Raw genomic sequence first — 14,825 nt, 5'->3', positions numbered from 1 at the left:
TTTTTTTTTTTTTTTTTTTTTTAACTCTTCGCACGTGTTTAACGCGTCTCTAAACACGAAAGCACTCGAGATTTCTAATTTTTTAACGTAAGAGCAACGATCATCGTCGCTGAGTACCAACGTCATTACTACAGCTCAAATAGGAACATCCGTTCTTCAGCGTTCTTCCAGAGAATTTCCGGTGAAACGTGGTGTTTGTATGTACAAACGATAAATTATTTCCTTCCGTTCATACCACAAATCGTTAAATTAACGTTCCACGCGTTCAGAATAGTAGGAATTAATTGCTAGTCCAATTAATTTTCATATGCGAATTACATTGATGATCATTGTTAAACGGATTTCGTATAATTAAAATTAATCATATCGCGAAATCATTTACAATTAACAATTAATGTTTTACATTTTTGAAATAAATTAATTCTTGAAATAAATTATTAGATTTAATTCTTCGTAGAATTTTCAAGCTAGATAATTTTTATAGCTGTTCATTTTTTATTTAAATGAAAGAAAATTATTAAACAAACAGTTTTTTTTATATAAAATGAACGAAACTTATTTATTTATACATTTTCTAATATTATACGAAAGAGAAATTCATTGCTTTTGAATAATTTTAATAATAATGTGATTATTAATTAATATTGAAATATTAATGATTAAAATGTAATTACATATAAAGTACATATAACTTTCAATTAGTTATTAAATATTTAAAAAAACAAAATAAATAAAACATAATTTATCATGTTGATAATATAATTGCACAAAATAAAAAAGTTATCTTATATTAGATATATCAATAACAAAGAAAATATTGATAGAAATATTAAAAATAATTAATGTTAATAATTAATGTTTCGCATAAAATATAGGGGAAAAAGCAAGCAATTTTTAAATTTATCATTACCACAAAGTGTTTATTTATTATCACATCGAGTTAAGTTATCTTCACCATTTGACAGGTTAATGACAAAGAATCTTTTCGAAATAGGAAAGTTTTCTGTTATAAAGAAACTCGCTTTACTTTATCTTAACGATGGAACAGACCGCAAAAGTTACGGCAAGAAATTACCTGAAGAGATTTTTAATTTCGAGTTTCCACCATGAATATCATCGCATCGATTCTTCTCGAAACTTTCTTCTCCACGATTTTCGTTAATTATTCAAAGACCCAATACTTGAGAAATAGCCAACTCCCGGAAAATTTTCTCAGAAGAAAGTACAACGAAAACGCCTTCGACCTACCGATATTTTCGATAATAATTTACGCTTTGACAGGTTCGCCGAGTATTAAGTTCGACGTTTGTAAATTATCGACAGATCGAGATTGTAACGAGATTCGAGCGAGAAAGAAAGTAACTTCGCCAGCACTTTTCGTTCGTTCGTGACTCGTCGTGCATTAGTAGAACGCATTCGAAATTATTCTCGATGAAATATCTTAGTAATCTTGAATATTCTTCAAGTGACCAATCAGAATGAAACGATAATTTAAATGTAATTTTTGTTAAATGAATTTAATTTATTTCTTCAATAATTTGTATTTTAATATTAAGAATCTTACTAATTAATCAAAAAATTTACGGATTCTTTAAGAAATTGTAAGAAAATTATCAAAATCTTAAAAATTGTGTTATATTCAGAACTTTTGGAAAATACTAGAGAAACTGAAGTATTTCCATAAGCAAATACTAATTTATTTAATATTTAAATCGTGGTACTATTTATTATTTACGCTCGAATTTTGTTAAAATTAAATACTGTATATTTGTATAATTGTATTAATCGAAATATTACATTCAATAATATATTTGGATGAGTTGATATTAAAATACACATTTGAAATACACATTCTTTACAATTCAAAAAAATCTTGTATCGATTCCAGAAATCAAAATCTTTCTTTTTATTCACCATCAATATTTAAAAAATCCATATTCTTCATTATTTCATAAATCCATAACATCACATAAACCAAGGAAACAATGTTATTAATTTTTTTTCTCGAAAGGCAATGCAAAAACCTTATAATAAAATATCGTTTCCAAAATATCTTTCTCACGATCAGTTTCAATAAAACCTTACCTCCAACCTCTCCACCAGACAATGTACGTCTAAATCACCTACGAGGAACGGAGGGACAAGATCGCGTGTCCCACAGGGGCTGTAAGAATGGATGCTGATGCATCCCGTTCGCGACTCGAATTCGGAACTTTGTAAAAAGCGCGCGTTTCTTCTGATCGTATCTCAGCTCCCAGAATTCCCTCGGTCGGCTATGAAAGAGGGCCAGAGGCGAGCACACTCGGGTAAATTACAAATTTCCCAAAGCGGTCGCCGGATGAAATCACAAATTCCAAATGCGCGGCCGTTTGCATTCAACCGGCGACTCTTCGAATCGAGACGCTCTTATGAATGCTAATTGAAGATTTTCCCGAAGTGCATCGGGGCTTCTGGTGTTCGTCGACGACCCCTATCAGAAATATCATCATGGCTATAAGTTTCTATGGAAATGTAATCGAACGAAAAGTTTTCACTGGCCGAGTATTGGGAGAATTTATTTATCGTTGTATCTGTTGCATTCTATTAAATTTATCTCCATTTTGTAGAACAAGATTTATTTCAATTTTTAAAATTTTATTAATGGATAAAATTGTAATAATCGATATTTAATAATTATTGTTTGAAATGTGATATACATGAAGTATTAATATATTTGTGAAATATATTCAAAAGGAAGTAGATTCTACAAATCATTTACGAAATATCATATAAACACGAAAGTTATTTATTTTATTTATATAATTATATACAATTTAAGTTTGGGACAAGTAAAGTAGAGAGAGAGAAAGATGATTGAGATATGTCACTTTGTGTCTCATTTCGACTAATGAAAACTTTAATTTTATTCTCAACCAACATTTTTATGTACAAAATCTTACGTATTAGCATACATGTGTCTTAAAAAATTAACTAAGGAAAAAGAATATAAAAGATGCTCATTTGGTTTATTAAAAATTTGAAATATTAATGTTAATACACAGAATAATTGGTACTTTTATTGTCATTGCTAAGTTATTATTATTTTTTTTTCAAGATGACATTTTAAAACAGGAGTTGTCTATACAAAAATAAAAACTTTCAGTAATTACACAGTCATTCTATAATTATTTTCTGATGATAGAAAATTTAAATATATAAAAATGTACAGAGTATATGCAAGAAAACATAAAATATCCAAAATAAAGATAGGCATTATTGCAATCAATAAATAAAATTTAAATTTCTATTTAAATTTCTTTTTTCAATTTATCTTAAACCTTTGTAATATACTCCTAACTAATTAAAAATCTTAATTGATCCCAGCTTATGATAAATAAAAAATAAAATAAAACGAATCACGTTTCAATTTTATCACGAGATTCAAACATTCATAAAAAAAATAGTAAAAACAAAGATATTTTCTCGAGGAATTCGCCGCTTAAAAACTTAGCCTTCCCAACAATCTATCGACTTTTTCCAAGGATCTCGAATCGCAAATCGGCAGCATGCAAATGCACCCTTTACGGCCGCCTACTCGTTGAAATAGATGCAACCGCTTTCCAAGAGGTGCATTCGAAATCGCGGCTAGGATCGATCCACACCAGAGAATTTCTGATGTCGTTCGAAACTTCCATTTTCATTTCATCCCCCTGCCATTTGTCGTCTCCTTGTACGCCTTCTGCCTGCGAAGTATTTTTTTCTTATTCATAAATAATCGGAAAAGAGATCGCAGGACGTTCCTTCAATAGAAATTCGACATTTATGGAATAGTTTTTATATTCGAGGAACATATTGATCAGTTGGCGAACGAATTCTTTTATTAGTTTTCTTTTCTTTCTTTTTCTTTAAATTTGAGCAATTTTCATCTACAATGGGATTATTTTGCATTGTACGAAAAAGGAAGTTATTAAAAATGGGAAACTATAAATAGTTGGATTATTGTCTTAGATTGATAAGCTGCATAATTTTTCAGGAAAGAGTTTACGATATTATAAAAAATTTAAAATAATATAATATTACAGAATAATAGAAAAAGTTGATTTTTAATTGTTATTAATTAAACAAAAATAAAAACGCAATTGTTTTCATTTTAATTTTCATTTTATTTTGATTTAAAGAATCATCCCTTAATCATATCTATATTATATCCTGTATATTAGTTTTTCTAATAATAAAAGTTTGATTTAGGAAATAGATTGTTTTATTATTTGATATTATAATAAATAAGAAATGTAAATTGTAGATTTTAAATAAATATAATGCTTGTTCATTATATATTTCTTATTTATTTCAAAACAATAAAATTAAATATAAAATAAAATTCAAAAATAATTCTATAATGTTATAGAATTTTATTTAATCAAACGTTATATGTCGTCATCTACGAGCTACCAAAGTAAATAAATTGTTCGCGTTGAAATTAATCTCGTTATCGTGAAAAAATCGTTTATCTCCATCCTTTCATTAATACAAGATTCTACTTTCATTTTATTCATTTTACGGGATTCTCGTTATACACTTCAGTCTTTACGAGCTCCATAAAAATAATCTCTATAGGGTAGAAAAGCACGTGAAAGTACATTAAAGGATAAACGTAATAAGATAACGACTACTTTTCGCGAATTAAAGCATCAGCATCGATTTACCACTATATTTACCAGTGATAAAATTTCCAAGCAAATGTAGAATCACCGATATTGCGAATTTAAATATGTAAATATGATGTGAAAAGAAAATAAACGATAAAAATAATAAATATAGACTTTTTTTCTGTATGCTTAATGATTCATGAATATTTCACTGGATTGACGTAATATTGATAATATTCTATATAATAAATATTAGCAAGTTTGATTGATAAATAATGACGAAATACAGAATTTGTTAAATAATATTTGTAAAAATATTTCTTCAAATAGTGATTCATGGATATTTCATTGATGTAATGTAATATTGATAATATCCTTATGTAATAAATAATAGTTGTTATTAAGTTTGATTGATAAATAATTAATAAGAAAATTGTGGAATATTTCTCTTATCTGTAAAAATAATATTTTTCAAATACATTTTTATTCAGAATCAGATAAACTCTTATTCCAAAGTCTTAAATAAATTACAAATTAAAATAATATGTTCTTGAATAACAAATTCGATAATAAAATTCTAAAATATAAATGAATTTTACAAATTGCAAAGTCATTATTTCGTTAAATGTAATATTTCAAAATTATTTTCCAAAAATTTAATATATATATCTTTATTACTTATCAATTCATTATTATTGAATTGGAAAATTACAATTAAAATATTATAAATTTTCATTATATATTATAACAATTTAAAAAAAAATGAAAAAATAAAAAATATATAAAATTTTTATATATTTTATATTTATTACATTTTATAAAATTTTTTCTTTTATTTCAATTATATTAGATAATATTGTTATCTATTGGAAAAAATAAAAAGAACAAATTCAATGGTGGTTAAAGTCACAATTTTAATGAATTAAAAGTTTAAATTGTTATCCTATTATAACTTCACTTGTTTTCAACCATATTGAAATGTACTATTAAAGTTTTCTATTCAAATAAAAAGTTACAGCAATTAAATTTTTATGCAATTTTGGAATATCAAAGTTCAAACGTAAATCTGTGACCTTTTACAAACTTTTTAAAATATTGAAATCTAAAAAATCTTAATTTAATTTTTTCAATAAAAAAAAATTCAAAGTTATAAAAAATTTGAATATTAAGTTTACTATTTAAAATTATTCTAAATTATTCTCATTTTTATTTGAAACAATAAATAAAATAATAAATTACCTCACTATGTTATTATTTTTTTAAAAAATATTTAGCTAATATTATAAAAGATGATTTATTTAAAAAGAAAAATTATTTTCTATTTAATTAAGTTCTACATAATTCAAAATATTTTTATTTATGTATCTTTAATTTACTGGAATATATGAGACAAAGATAGATAATATCTGGTGGTACAGTTATATTTGATTAATGAATAATTAGTCCCTAAGGAGTAAATGTTTCACCTAATATTAGATAGATTAGATAAATGTACAGATATAATAATAAATTAATTACTATAGATTATCATGTACATCTATAGACTTAATTTGAATAGAGCAATTTTTCATTCATTAATGATAACTTTGTATTTAAAATAATGAAATTTTTATATTTGATCCTAAATTAATATATAAATAAATAATATATCGAACAACAAACGTGAATAGAATATACATTTTTTCTTCTCTGAAAAATAAAAATGAAAATCAATAAGAAGTCGTTTTCGTTATTAATCCTTCAATATTCAAATTTTAATTAAAATATCCAGAAAAGATTGGAACAGTTTCGAATAATATTCGAATCGATTGGAGGTATGCGTGTATTCCTATATTTATCGGGCATGGTAGCCTGACTAGGCCGGAAAATCCAATCGGCCTGTCCGGGTCGTGCATAAAGTTTCAATGCCGCCTCGTCCAATCTCTTGTAAAGCTGGCCGTAATGTATGCGCTTTGCAGCGTATTTAGGCCGCCAGTGTATCGTTGCCTATAACCGATAACCAACACTATGCATCTCTCTCCCTTCGTTTCTGTGCATATACACGCGTATATATGTGCACACTATGTCTAATTGTGTTTCGCGTGCGAATGCTGTGCGTACTACTCTATCTATCGAACGGTCATTTGCATTTTACTTCACCTACTACGCAGTTTACGATGGCTTATTAATATTAATTGTTTTTCTAATTCATTTGTTCTTTTGTTATAACAAAGAAAGAACGATTTCTTGATATTTTGTAGGATTAAGAAAAATTCACAATCAGAAATGATTAGAATTATAATTTCTTTTATTTGAATATTGATATTGGAATTATAATATTAATTCTGAGTGATCAATACACTTATATTATATAAATACACTTATATTATATAAAATGGAGAAAAAGAGAGAAGAAAAAGAAAACTAGTAAACTTAGTAACGCCATCTAATAAGCCTATGATGATTTAAATATTTAGTAATAGTTTCAGAACGAGTTAAATTAAAAGTTATACTGTAACATTATCTGTATGAAGATCATAACATAAATTATATATAGCAAATAACACCAATCTAATAATATTTATATATTTACATATATTATACCAATGGTATAATTATACCATCGATCACTTATATTTCACCCATATAACCATCAAATCTTTTATCATTCAAATCGTATAAAGGTCATTCAATCTAATTTTACCATTTTCTCAGATAATTTCAATTAACAAAATTGAAATGTCAGACGTTCAACTATCGTTGCACAACTTCATCAAAACTGGATTAGATGTAGGTATATCGAACACGTAGCAAAGGGAATAAGGGAGTAAGGTAGCGTCTAAAACAGCACTTTTGGTTATTGTCAAGTGAGAGCACGTCCGTTCGAAAGCATCATGGTCCTCCAATAAAGCAGAATACCCATACTTGCTCCTCAGATCAGCCTATTAAATGGATGGCGAGTGCTAGCAATATTGAGTTACGTGGCAATACCCTAAATTGCTTGACCGACTAGCACCGCCATAACCTCCATACGGCCTTCACTTGGTTGCTTGTCGCTGGCATCGATCGCACGATAATTACTACGCTACTGAGTGTATGACATCCTTCGGTTGTTGCCCGCGAGAAACTGTAACTGACAAAGATCCTTGCCTTGGGCCATGAATCCCACTGGTCCACAGTGGAAATTCCCGTGGATCGAAGGAAGCAATGGAAATTTATGGCGATAATTTCTGTTTTGTCGAGATTCGTCTTTGTTCCAACTTCGCTTTTCGAAGCGTGGGGTGCATAGATGGCGCTCTTGAATTGGCGGACTTTGACAGCAAATTAATGACGGTGTGCAATAAAACGTTGAATCGGCGACTAACAATCTTTATTGAGAAGAAATGTTTTATACTATTTTGTTTGAACATTGCTTGAAGTTTTAATATTGTTTGATTAATTAAACAATTAATTTTTGTAATATTGTTTTTTAATTATAATTATATCCGATTTTCAAATACTATTAAGATATACGCTCTTAGATTAAAGAAACAGATAATGAATATATTCTTATTTTTTAATTTGATTAACTTAAATCTATTAAATCTATTATTTTTTTTTTATTTTTATTTTTCTAATATAATACTGAGAAAGAAATATCTATTTTTCTATATTTTAATTTTTCAATTAATAAAAATGGAAAACTAAAAACTAAGATTAATCTAATTAAACAGTCTTAATTGAAAAGATTATCGTGATACACGTGGAATATGTGGGATATATTTAATCAATAATGTTTGAAAGGCTTTGAGATCGTTGCAACGATATATCTTCTAAACTTCCAGTCGACGTTCTTTGAACGCCACAAATTACTTCATTAACTGAGATACAAATTCTAGTTCATCTTGAAAGATAATTTCAGTTTTGAACGATGTGGATTACATTTACTTTGACTAGGGAAATTTAATAACTTTCAAGATGTGAGAAAAATATCGGCGGCATAGAAAGATGAAAAGAATTAATCAAATAAAATTTATTTTCTTTGTAAAATAATGAATATCAGAAATTTTAGCAATAATAACTTTTACTTATTACCTATTTGAAGATAAATATTATAAGATTAATGAAATTTTAATATTCAATTCTTGTTTTCTATTAAAGATATTAAAGACATTTTTAATATAATAGATGAACTCTAAAAAAGTTTGTGTCTTCAATGTTTCTGTTCTCTGGAAAACTAATTTATGAATCTTGTAATTATTTTCACGACAAGGTATTTTAAAGAAAAAAGTGTAATTATCGTTAGAAACATTGCGATTCTTTAAAATTTCTGAATAAAATGATTAAAATGATTTTTAATTTCATAGAAAATGTTTACAAAATTTAAACAAATTATAATAAATTCTATATAGTTTATAAAAAATATATTAAAAATACGATATAATTACTAGACAATAAATTATAAATATAATAAGATGTTTAAGATATAATATAATTTAATATATATTAATTTAACTTACTTATATATTTGCAATATTCATTCAATTCTGTGCTTAATATATCAAATGTTATAAATTATTATGATTATATAAATATATTTTTCAAATTGTATTAAATACGAACAACAAAACCACAAAATAAGAAACATTAAAATGTCTTAATTGATCCACATAATTGAAATATATAGGAATATAAACATCATAATAAGAATGTCATGAAATGTAACAATGGTTTATCTTTTATTATTCTTATTATTTTTATCTTTAAAATTTTTATTATTATTGATAACTATGAAATTGTGATAAGATAAAATAATTTTAGTTTTTTTAAGATAAAAGAAAAACATTTCAGAAATTTATAATTAACACATTAATATATAAATGTAATATATTGATTTAATTCACAGTGAATCATGATTAGACTTCTATACAAAAATCTAAGGATTTATAACACATAACTTATATTCATTATCTATATATATATGTATAATACTTATGTAATTTATCTATTTTGTATAAAATTATATATTTCCATATCATAATCTAATCACGATGTTGTTTATCAATGAAATATCTAACTAAATATCTAACTTTTCATTTCACTTAATAATGAATAATTTCATATTCAATTTCCTTGAAGAGAGAAAAAAGTCCTGTATAAAAAATTACCATTCCACACTTTTGATTTATTTTCACGCAAGAAATCACTCTCTTTCGATTCGCTTCACCCTTGATTTTCGATACACCCTGCGCATATGCGTTGACGAGCGGTAAACAGGGCATAGTTCATGCTCGAAATTACAATGCCAGCCATATGGCCGTGATCTGTGAAGGGGTCGCGTTGACTAACGGCCGATAGAGACCTATCCTGGGCCGGCCATTGGGTCGGCCAGTTTAATTGAATCGTAAATTGACATCAAACAACGATCCCGTGGAATTCATCGGGCAACGTTTATCCATGTTTATCGGCAAATTGGAAGAGTTCCTTCGGAAGACACGTGCACACGGGCCTCTAATCACGATGCCCGCAGTTCCGTGGCAACGTTTGGCGAAATTTCGGTGAACTTACACGCGCCGCTGGCAAATTTCAACGGGGCACGGCCGATTCGGCCGAGTTACATCCCGCTTCGGGGCGAGAATTTGATTATAACTCGGAGAATGCTTATCGTTTGATCGAATCGAAACTGAAACAACTTGGAAATTATTCGAGAATTGAATTCTCTGTATCGTGGTCCGATTTGGATTCGAATTTTCGGGTAAGAATAGCCCTGTACAAAATAAATGAATTTGCACAACAAAGTAAAAAAACATTTGTGATTATCTACGTTTTTGCTTGTGAATTATTGGGAGATCTTAAACCTAAGAAAGTTGAAGAGAGAGAATTGATTGCTTCACTCTATTGGTAATGTGATAGATTTTTTAATGAGATTGTAGGAAAAAATACTATGATTCAAATCATTTACGAATTCTTTGTTTTATTTAGGTTATATGATTGTAATAGAATTAGAATTAGTATAGATAAAATAATAAAATAATAGAGTGACTGTTATTGAGAGTGAAAAAAATATAATGATCGATTAGTTTGTCTGAAATACAAGTTTATATTATTTTGATAATATTCTTTTAAAAAATGAAGCACTGTCATCTTGAATGTAAATAAAATTTATTAAAAATTTCAAAATCCTTCATCATTATATCGCGAAAAACAATTATTATTATCATTATATTAAAAATATTACAAGCAAACAATATTTCATATGTTTAAATAGAATTAAGATAGAAGAATTAAGAAGTGTTATAAATTATTTTAAAAAACATCTACAAAATAAAATTGTCAATGAAAATACATTTTATTTTTTATAATTTTCAATTTTCTTAACAATTTCTCTTTTTATACATAATATGAAAATATTTTTGTGAAATTAAATCTGTAAATATAAAAAAAAGATAATAAAACACATGACAAAAGGAATTATTCGCTAATCTCTTCAAGGAGAGCACTTCATTGTATCTTATCTTTTGTATTAGCAATAAACATCTCATTGCTAAATTGTTTGATATTAATTTTTCTTTCGTGAGAAATATCTCGAAGAATTCAAATATTAAAATTTTTTCAAAATATTCTCCAAAAATTATAAAATTATAAAAAAGAAAAGAATAAAATTGTCTCACGATAAATGAATACATATCCGTGTAAACCTTTATAATAAGACGATTCTCTTTTCTCACCGAAGAGCACCCTTTGAAGGCAATTTGGTAGATTTATTAGCAACTGCTGTCGATACTTACATCGCACTACTAATTTACAAAGTTCAGTGCATTGTGCGCGAGGACAATTAAGCTTAATGGCTTCGAGTCCGGTAAGATAGTCGCAAAGAACAATGCGCCGATATCGAGCTTTCATTGTCCCTGGATGAGGACAATCCCAGGGCCAACTAATAATTAAAATAGTTCCCGTGTAACTTTCAGACCAAGTTTCGTTCGACTTTCACGAGTACACTCTTCCGTTTTACAAGGCTGGATTCTTATTAATGACTTTGTCTTAATCTCGATCCCTTTTTATTTAACGGTGATTAAAAAATCTGGTAAGAAAGTAAGGATGAGAGAATTGAAGAGAATATCGAAATTGAAAATATTTATCAAACAATTGATTCTTATTATAATAAAAAATTGTGAAATAGTTTAGTTAATCAGTATCTTTCTTTTAAAATTGGAAGGAATTTTGGATTCTAAAAAGATTAATATTTCTGGATTATAATTTATAATATTAAAATTACAATTAAGAAAGAACATTAAAAAGGAACAAGTAGAAATGAACAATCTCTAATCTAGCATTTTATATCTATACTTATTTATCCATGTATATAGTTTCCATTTTAATATATTTATTGTTTTTCAATATTATTATTTTAATCAATTTAAATATTTTTAAAAAATTTTACTTATTATATTTTAATATCTTATATTTTTACATAAAAAAATCAAATTTTTCTTCATATATAATGATCTTTATTATGAAATTTAATTCTGCCTCTCCAGGATAATATAATAGTATATATATCTGGAAAATAACGAAGTGCAAATTATTGAAATAATTGCAATTTATGGAGAACATTTATTAATACAATTAAATCAAATAAGTACACGATTTAACTCGGTATTCAAGCACCGTATGATAATTGTTTATCTGCTTTTCACCCATCGCATTCAACCACATATTACACATCATATTTACATTCACTCATCTACGATCAATTCTAATTTATCATTTCTGCATATAATAAATTCAAAAAATTACCACAACACTTTAATATTTAATAATACGTAACAAATTTTGATTTTGAAGAAATATGATCAAATAAAAAAGATCAAAATAATAATTTTTTCGAGTTTCTCTCGTACGAAACTTCGTCATTCACGTATATTCGATTATCATTATTTGAAAATGGAATTTGGAATTTGTGAATCCAATTGTCTTCGCATTTTATTCCATTTTTTATTCAAAATTATTTTCGATTTAATTTCGAATAAAAACAGTTCGTCCGTAATTTCCGATAAATTCTAAAAAATCCTCCGCTCTGTTCAACAGCCGAAACACAGCTTGGCAAACAGAGCATTTTGGAATTTCGGACGCTCCACGTCGGTGGCTACTTGCACGCGGGGGAGGAAATCCCGCATTTCGTCGGCCAGCTCCAGCAAATCTGGTTCAACGGTTACCCGTACCTGGAAATAGCGCGTAGCTCCGGAAATCATCAGGCATCTCATCAAGGTGTAACGCCGATTATTAGAGTCACAGGGAAATTCGGAAAGCGGAACCATCCAGTGCATCATCCTGTGACTTTCACGTCAAAGCACACGTTCGTTGGTTTACCTGTGTTGAAAGCGTACGTGGAAACGAACATCTATTTCCAGGTAAAATTTTTGTAAAAAAAAAAGTTAAAATTTGATACGTGAAATCTTTGATACAGGAAAAATTATTTGAATAGTTTTAAGAGATTTTTAATTAAATAATAATATTTTAATGGAAATTTTTTAATTTTAATAGATTTAAATATGATATAATAGATTTCTTATCTGGCCTCGTTTTAATCGATTAAGAGTAATCTTAGAAACAAATCGTGATTTCTCTGTACATATATTTTTCTATATATTTTTTTTTTTTTAGATTACTAGTATTTATGGATTTATGAAAAATATAAATATACGAATATCTGCTATACACATAATATAAAAGAAACATGAAATATATAATTAAAAAAATGAAACAGAATCTCTATTTTTCTAGTATAATAGTTACATATGTTTATGCAAATTTAATTTTGTATGAAGAACAATTCTCGTATCGTTGAATTAACCGGCCAATCATTTATCTAATCAACAGTCAGTTCTATAAAGGCCAGTTGAGAGTCTATTGTAACATTAAATCACTTGGTAGAAACATGTGACGATATACTCGTACATAGGAAACGGAACATCGGGGTATAATTCTTGTTGGACAGGGCTTACACCCGGAAGCTTCGAATAGAAACTAGAAACAACTGCTTCATAGTAAATTCACACAACTTTTCCCACAATCGTAAAACAAGCACACTTTCGATGTAGAAATATTCTACCAATATAGCATCGTGGAATAGATACGTGTTATCAATCGATAAGTATTTGACTTTTTTCATTTGATTGCCTTAATCAATTTTATAATAATAAATATAATATATGCATTTTCTATTTATAAATCATTTAAATAAACATTGATATATAATTATACAATTATTATATAATTATACAATTATACAATATATAATTATTATATAATTATATAAAAATTTACAAACTGTAATTTAAAATATCTTGATATAAATCCATTAAGCAAGAAATAACAATTACAATGATATTGGGAAAAATAAAAAAGCAAAATATATTACATTAAAGTATAGTATACAATTTTAATTCAGCATATAAATATTAAAAAAAAATTTCTCAACTTAAAAAGAAAAATTTATGTATTTATGTTAGTGCTATTTTCATTTCTTCTGAATTTTATAAAACCATATATGATTTACAATCAAATAAATAAAGGAACCATTACAAAAAGAAAAAAATTAACAACTTATTTAACAAAGTACTTAAGTAGTTTATAATTTCGATATTGAAAAAAAATTTATAAATTAACATTAACTATTATATTAATGAATAGTTGACAAGTTTTTTGTGACTTATAAACAAAAATATACGTTCAAACACTCGATCTCGAATCTTTCGAAAATTCAAACGTTCTGTGAAGTGCCCTATAAATATTCCACAAAGTCGGTTCCGTCCACATCGGAAAATTCGCATCACAGGGGCCACAGAGGAAATGAAATGTCAACGGTGACGCGTCCCCACAAAAGGTTAGCCCAATTAGACCTTCCCCACCCTTGCTCATGACTCGATGCACAAACTACGGATTAATCGTGGCACGTGTCACGGTGCCGCACGTAAAAACCCAATCATGCCTCGTTCTTCCATGCCAAGTGACAGACAACCTTCTCTGCCTGTCACCTTCGTAATTACAGCGGCCAGTAATTGACGGATTTCTGCTTTTTCCGCTGCCTTTCATAGGACTTCCGATCGCCTATCCCCGACCACACTTCCTCTCTCGTCCGCGCTTTGATTCTCGTGGAAAGAGCGTGATCAGTTTTCGTAATCGAAGCGAAGTTAAGTGGCATACAATCGATAACAACAACTATACTATATGTCTTGA

General features: G+C 27.5%; 1 protein-coding gene across 13 annotated transcripts in view; it reads left to right on the top strand.

Annotated features, from left to right (window-relative positions):
• The window catches only part of LOC102674491 (neurexin-1), a 425,676-nt gene that overhangs the window by 338,689 nt on the left and 72,162 nt on the right, over positions 1–14,825 (top strand). For all 13 annotated transcript variants that reach the window (XM_031511258.1, XM_031511256.1, XM_031511254.1 and 10 more), the window contains one exon: positions 12,675–12,997. In XM_031511258.1, the coding sequence (XP_031367118.1) occupies positions 12,675–12,997 (323 nt within the window). The remainder of the gene's footprint in view (positions 1–12,674; positions 12,998–14,825) is intronic.

The sequence above is a fragment of the Apis dorsata genome, unplaced genomic scaffold (genome assembly GCF_000469605.1).
Source record: "Apis dorsata unplaced genomic scaffold, Apis dorsata 1.3 scaffold_295, whole genome shotgun sequence".
NCBI lineage: Eukaryota > Metazoa > Arthropoda > Insecta > Hymenoptera > Apidae > Apis > Apis dorsata.
This window is presented reverse-complemented; position numbering and strand designations above follow the sequence as displayed.